Source organism: Camellia sinensis, chromosome 11 (genome assembly GCF_055761805.1).
Source record: "Camellia sinensis isolate YWXY chromosome 11, ASM5576180v1, whole genome shotgun sequence".
Classification (NCBI taxonomy): domain Eukaryota; kingdom Viridiplantae; phylum Streptophyta; class Magnoliopsida; order Ericales; family Theaceae; genus Camellia; species Camellia sinensis.
In genome coordinates, this window is record NC_138971.1 from 133,818,409 (window position 1) to 133,825,986 (window position 7,578).

The 7,578-nt window shown below is 35.3% G+C and overlaps 2 protein-coding genes across 2 annotated transcripts; one reads left to right on the forward strand and one right to left on the reverse strand.

Annotated features, from left to right (window-relative positions):
- Window positions 1–562: 562 nt before the first annotated feature.
- LOC114263877 (protein root UVB sensitive 6) lies at window positions 563–4,988 on the reverse strand. Its single transcript, XM_082894926.1, has 3 exons — window positions 2,967–4,988; window positions 1,614–1,796; window positions 563–949 (listed from the first exon to the last, which is right to left on the reverse strand). Exons 1-3 carry the CDS (start codon window positions 3,030–3,032, stop codon window positions 893–895), a joined length of 306 nt encoding a protein of 101 aa, XP_082751052.1. The 5' UTR covers window positions 3,033–4,988; the 3' UTR covers window positions 563–892.
- A 1,448-nt stretch (window positions 4,989–6,436) lies between these two features.
- On the forward strand, window positions 6,437–7,246 carry LOC145802641 (disease resistance RPP13-like protein 4). Its single transcript, XM_082895398.1, has 2 exons — window positions 6,437–6,686; window positions 6,771–7,246. Exons 1-2 carry the CDS (start codon window positions 6,437–6,439, stop codon window positions 7,244–7,246), a joined length of 726 nt encoding a protein of 241 aa, XP_082751524.1.
- The last annotated feature ends 332 nt before the right edge of the window (window positions 7,247–7,578 follow it).

The following is a 7,578-nucleotide window of genomic DNA, read 5'->3' on the forward strand; positions in this document are numbered from 1 at the left end:
TTCTATTTGTGACGTTTAGTACCAAACGCCGACGACGCGGCCGTCGCTATAACTATATGGCGTTTGAAAAACGTCGTTATATTACTATAGGCGGCGTTTTTAAAAACGCCGCCAAATGTCCTTCCTAGCTGGCAATGACGTCACTGTGACATTTAGCGACGTTTTTGAAAACGCCGTCATAGACGTTCATACATTTTAAAAATCTATTCGTTGGGATGGGATATGGTGACGTTTTTTAAACGCCGCCATAGCCTTTTTTTTAATTTTTAAATTGTGCTAATTTTATATGGTTGAACAAAAAAAATACTTTTCAAACAATTATCAAGACCTAATAATTGATATTTATTAAAATAATAAATAACCTAAGCTTGAAAAATACCTGTCAAATAATTATCAAGAACTAATAATTGATGTTTACTAAAATAATAAATAAACTAAGCTTGAAAACAAAATTAAAAATAAGAAACAATGCATTGCATACCTAAGAATATAAACAATTCAAACTTTAAATACATCAATTAAAATCAAAATGGTCAAGAAGTATAATTTCTCCAAAAAAAAATTAAAAAGGAATAGAAAGCACACTAATATGGCTTATAATATTAAAAATACCACTTGTCTTCCAACTATATCCAAAGATGAGCCTAAACTATATGCAACAGATGATACATTTGGAACCATACAGTACGCTATAATCCAATTAAACAAGATAAAAAGAATTAGAGGGAGGGAAAAGTAAAAGAACAAGAACAAATAAAAAAAACTCCATCATATTCCCTCTTTGCCTGAAACATTTTCTTCTTTGCCTGAAACAACCCATCTTCAAATTTATTATTAATTTCTCATAATAGTGTAAAATAAGAAAAATAAAGAAATTAATGTGACTATATAATTAACTTGCCTGTAATGACGTGTGGAGTCTACTTCCAGGTATGAACGGGGCTCCCAGCTGTAAAGGTAGAGACAGACTGATTAGAATATCCAGTGGTGAATACTTAAAACAATGAAAATCCATTCTCTGTTTGATCTTTTCAAGCCAAAATACCTAAAGACAGAAAATAATACTTGAGTTATGTATGGTTAACATTTGCTAAATACCTAAAGACAGAAAACAATGAAAATCCATTCTCTGTTTGGGGATAAGTCCTTCAAAAGTACCAAGCAGAAAATACCTAACATGAGTTGACCATGTCAAGGTCACAACACAATTTGCTTCCTATTTGCACTATTCTCTTGAGTTTCTTGAGTTATGTATGGTTAACATTTTTCCCAAAATTTAAAGTCTAAATGTTCACTTTGTCATTTTTTATATTAGCAACATAGAGTGAAAGAAACAATAACTCTCATCACCAATTTAGTGTAGGCCCCATATTTCGAATTGTGCAAACTGGATCACAAATCGCTTGCTAGCAGATGATAACACGGATAAACCTTTTAGAATGGACAATTATGTATCTTATCTTCCTAACCTCTCAGTTTGTTTTTATATAATTCATAACTAATCTTCATTCATTAAGCAAAATTATAGGGCAAACTTACACATTTTAGCTAACAAGAGTCAATATTGATTAAATATGAAGAAAACAAAATCAAGTTATAAAAATTCATCCTACCTGTTCTGTAGCTTTGCTCTTGAAAGGTCCATATAAAGCTGAGACCATCTTACGAGATTCAGTAATATGAGATTGAAGATCGGTAATAGAACGCATAAACACTGAATGATCAGTTTCTCGATGCTTCCTATAAGGAGGCTGATTCTGATTTGATGAGTGAATGATATGCAGAAGCACATGAGCCTGTAATTCAAGGTAAAATCATCTTACACAACTATACTAAATTACTGGCAATATAACATAGAATTGAATGCATCCTTAAATCTCGGTCCTGCTCAATAGTCATAACAAAATTCAGTTTAAAATCAAGGGATCTATAAATGTAGAGCTGCAGCAGGTTGTGCTATCTACATGACGCATACCAAGAACAATAGGACTATCTTTCGACCATGGAAAACTAAATATATTTTCCATTCTATTTCCCTCTTGTAGTGTTGGAACTCTCCCTGCAAAACAATACATAGCACAATTAAGCCACTAGTTATTAAATGGAAGGCCGACAAAATGAAACAAGTTCCTCAATGAGAAAATATATTTAGCATATAATAAGAAACAAGCACTTTATGGACAAAGTCAAAGACTCCACAAAAAGACTCCACAAAAAGAAAGAAACAAGTTCCTGAATGAGAAAATATATATCAGTGAACGAAAAATATTGCTGTAATTTAATAAATGACCAGAAATGAGAATAATAATTAGTTCCAAACAAAAATAATTCAACAATACTCATAAGAGAGAGAGAGAGAGAGAGAGTTCAATGATAAAAGAAAAAAGCATCAAGAGCTCTACACAGACAAAATGACCATGGTTTACTAAAGCTATTTCCAAAGTTCACAATGATTTGGGGAAGCAGACACAAAAAATACGTGTCACTAACCATATTTGCAAATTGACCCCTGACCTATTACTTAATGGACAAAGTCAGACCAGACAGTTTATTGAACATCAAATATGTAATACTGACAAGGGGCCATTGTTGGGTGCAATGGTAGAAGTTTGGGCTGCCAAGTGTGAGATTGCAGGTTTAAGTTTGAGGGCAGCCACCTTTTTTTTTTTTTTTTTTTTTTTGTTGCAAATTATAACTAAGGTTAGGAGGTATGTACTTCTACCCCTTGTGGTTTGCCCTTTAAGCAATTCGTTCCTGATTCTTAAATAAAGTTACCCTCATACTCTTGGATTAAATTGTAGATGTTATACTTTCTATCCAAATTGACAGGAAGGCACGCGACATGCCTATTGTTCACATCATTTTAACTTAGTGCTCCCAAAGTTAGCCATATAAAAGGGTAAATCTTCAAGAGAACCAAGAGCATTCCAGAAAATTCAACTTTTAAGAAACTTCATAGTTCATACCTCACTATGTAGAGCAGAAGCTGCAAAACCACGATCAGCAGGATCTATGGAAAGTAGGGTCTCCATAAGCTCTAAGGCTTGTGCAGGGAAGTCCTTAAATGTATCTGCAACACAGCGTCTATAAGGCTGTTGGGGCTTGAAAATGGTAGCATGAGGCAACTTTGACTTTCTCCAGTATTCCTCAGGGGGTGAGCCACAAAGCTTAAAAATTTTATGCAACTACTCAACCTACAAGGCAGAAACTACAAACTTACAAACAACATTCAATTCATATAAATGACAAAAAAGAAAAGACGTAATAAACAAAAAGGAGCACATAGGTAATGCATCCAATGGTGTTTAAACACATTGTAGGACACCTTTACAAGCCCAAGTCACCATGAGGCCAAGAGTCCGACCTTAATAATATTGCCAAGTATCATTTAAGAAGATGATATGTAAGTTAATTCCATGCCTAGTGATCATATTAAAAATTATATTTCTTCAAAACAAGTTAAAGCTTCCAATGCTTTTGAAACTATGGCTCATTAACACGCAAAGATTTTTTGTTGCCCTATAACAATAGATACACAAAAACTATCATGTAATATACCTTATGATGAAGAATAGACTCATTATTCAATGATTAACAGACTTGTGATTCCAAAGGGGTGGTCTCATCACCCACCCATAGAATCGTGATGTTGCCAAGGAAGTTTCCTTTGTTTGGGAAGGATAACGAAGGCTAAAGTATCTTCTAGTGAATAGAATATTGTGTACTTCCACAAAAATTAGGAGGTATAGGAGAGATGTTTAGCAACCACAAACAAAGACCAATTGTGAAAATAATTATGAAGAAGTAGCACATTGAAAGTCTCAAGGGATCGCTTATTGAAGCCAAATAAGGTGCTTTTCTTTGAGCTTCAACACAATATGCAAGAGGACCTCATGGGAGGCGTATGTCAATTTCAATGATATAGTCACAAAAAGAGTCAAACTTTAGGCACAGTCACAAAATTCAAATATGCTACAGATGAATTCTTTCCCTGGAGATAAACTGCTCAAAATGGTCTTAGTTAACCCACTCCTGGTGACAATGGAGTAGACAGAACTCTTTGCCAAACAAAACTTGTTTTTTTGCTTCCAGGTTTCAGTATTAGGCTTAACTCAATTGATAGAATGGTTTCATGAAATGGCAAATTGATAGAACTATTCTTAGTTGTTGGGTTGTTACATGACATGCCAAATGGAGAGAAGACAAACTAGAGGTATTTATCAACCGAAAAAAGAAAAAGAAAAAACCCTACTAGAAGTATAACCAACTGGCAGTTAATTAGCTATGAATTGTAATGTGAGACAAAATCTGCTATAAAAAGGGGTGTGAGAGAGATGAGAAAATCAAGAAATATATTATGTGAAGTTGTGATGTATTGAATCTGCAGAAAATAAGAATTATTTCTCATCTTCTTCTTTGAAGCTCTGTTTTCTTTCTTTTTCTTCACTTGATCTGCTCATATATACACATTCCACTACTCAACCATTTCTTCTTCATTTCTCAGCAAATTCTCATTGTTATATAATACACTGTGTGCATCAGTTTCAAGTCCAACAAATTATATAAATTTCACTTTGGCATTTTATCAAACACTTTGTGTGAAAGAAAGAGACAGTGAGGAAAAACAAATAATCACAAAGAAAGGTATAAAGAACTAGATGATCACCAAATTACAAGTTGAAGAACAAACACTGTCAAAATTCACCAATTTGTGTCTATACAAAAAAATAAAAAAATAAAATAAACACATATATACATATACACTTAATTAAGGAACACAAATTCAGATGTGGAAATCATCAGTAACCCATTGAACTCTACTTTAATAACATCTCATATTCTACATGGTAAGCTGTAAAGACTAAAGATCAACATAATCAACAAATACATATACAGATACATGGACATATCTAAGTAGAGAGAGAGAGAGAGAGAGGACTCACCGAAAGTGTACCGAGTCGAGCGGCTTGGGAAAGGAAGAATTGGGTCGAAATGTGCATATTACTTGAAATGCGAGTAATCGAGGGGTCAGAGTTCAGATCTGGAGCTTCGATGGAGCTTCGAAATCGGTTCGATCTGGAGCTTCGATGGAGCTTCGAAACTACTTCGATGGAGCTTCGAATATCTGAATCTTCGATGGAAATCTCTGAATCTTCGACGGAGCTTCGAAATCGGTTCGATCTGGAGCTTCGATGGAGCTCCGAAATTGCTTCGATGGAGCTTTGAATATCTGAATCTTCGATGGAGCTCAGAGAGGGTTGAGAGAGAGAGAGAGAGAGAGGGGGCTCAGATTCAAAATGATGTATGCGTATGGGTTGAGAAAGGGTCAGATACAAAATAAGGATCAAAAAGGCGTGTGTGGTATACCGCATTCGGAGGCGTTTTTCAACGCCTCCTATTATAAAACGGTGCCGTTTTGGTTACAATAATATGCGGCGTTTATAAAACGTCGTTAAAAAAACGCCACCATAACCCTTTTTTCCTGTAGTGTTGGAGATCCTGATCTCACTAACATGATTGGTCTAGATCTTAATTTCATGAAAGAGACCATGACAGAGATTCAGAAGTTTGTAGATCATATGAATGTGCAAATCAAACAGGCTTGTGAGAAATTTGAGGAGCTCAAAACAAGAGGAGGGAGCGATACTAACGAACTTGACCAACTGAAAATGTATGTCAAGAAGTTGAAATCCTAGATTCCCTCCAATCTTAAAATCCATTATGATGATGATTCAAAACCGCATCGGAAACCATGGTTTGATGGATCCATTAACAGTAGCAGCGGCAACTACCAAGTCGATGTAAGCAAGGCCGGCAATTTGCACAGTTTCCACAATGATCCCAACGTCATCGGGGTAGCTCTCCTTGGCCTCTCCTTGGAACTAGATGATTGTTTGGATGTTTTCTTGATTTTCCCAGCAATGGCTACTATAAAGAAAAGGATTATGATTTACTGGTGGATTGGGTGACATAAAGAAGAAGAAATTGTGTTGCAGAAGACGGCAGAGGATTTTGTCAACGAGATCTTGGATGAGCTTACTGCAAAGGGCTTCATCGAGCCTATCTACAAAAATTGTGGATTGGTTGTGCATAGCTACATGATGCCCCCTTACATTCGTTTTGCTTTAGAAATTAAACGAAATTGGTGTACTTTTGATTATTTTCAACATAGATGCCTCACCTGTTGGAATAGATGCATTGTCAATGTTGATGCGGCTATTATTGATGGAAGACATGAAATTATTTTCAAAAGGGGCACCAATTTGAAAGTTGTTTACTTGGGTAGGTGGCAGAAGTCGGTCACGCATCACATTGAAGTCCCAGACATCAAAATTCTCAATGCACTAAAAAATGTGAAACAATTGAGGTTTCTTAGCCTTCGAGGAATTTCTTTGATTACAAAGTTTCCTCATTCATTTCACAACTGACTAATCTTATGATTCTGGATCTCAAAGCGTGTCACAATCTTGAGGTGGTTCCAAATTGGATTGGCTTGCTTAAGAATTTGGCACACTTGGACATATCTAAGTGTTACCTTTTAGATCACATGCCCAAGGGGCTTGGTGCATTATTTAAACTCCAAGTCCTTAAGGGATTTATTATTGGAGATTCCAAGGACAAAAAGTCATGTACTATCAATGATTTGACAAAATTGCCAAAGCTGCGAATATTGAGCATATCCACGAGTATGAAAGAATTTCCAACAGATCTGCAACTTCGTCATTTATAAAGATTAAAATCCCTATAGAAGTTGAAAATATCTTGGTCAGGACGCATTTTACGAGGTAAAACTGATGATTTACCTAAGCAAGTACAACTATTTTCCAAGCGAACAACACTGACAAGATCATTCACTGAGCAGCATGATCCAGAACTTCCACTCTTATTGGAACTTCCTTCATCGTTGCAAAAACTAGAGCTTGAGTGTTTTCCTGAAATAGATACACCCAGCTGGTTGAGGTTTGCCAATTTGAAGAACTTGAAGAAACTTTACATCAGAGGAGGACTATTGTGTAAGCTGGATGAAATAGTAGCTACCACAGTTGAAATGTTGCAATTGAAGTACTTGAGTGACTTCCAGATGCATTGGGTGGACCTTAGGAGATTATTTCCCAAGTTGATTTACTTGGAGAAAGTAGAATGTCGCGACCTCAATTCCTTCCTGTGTGATCAGAATGGTGTTTGGATGAGGAAATACGAAATTGGCAATGGCATCGATGAGAAATGCGGTGGAAGAAGCTACTGAAGGAGGAAGGGAAACCTTTTTCTATTGTCTTCCATTTCTACTTCAAGGCTGGCATATTAATGTCTTGAGAGATAGTATATAGTAATTTTCATCTCTCATGAAAAACTAGCTGTATGTATTTATTTATTGAATCAAATGTATATGTCTTCAAGGTCATTCATCAAGGTTTCTTTACAAGTTTTCAATAAATTTGCATTTGGGTAAGGTAGAGCATGTCTTTATTGGTAATTTTGTTTTGGGGGAGAAATTACAAAAAAAAAAAAGTTAGAGATGAATTTTGTAAAAAAAACAAACTTTAGTTTTTAGTTTTATCAAATTTAATTTTAATTTTT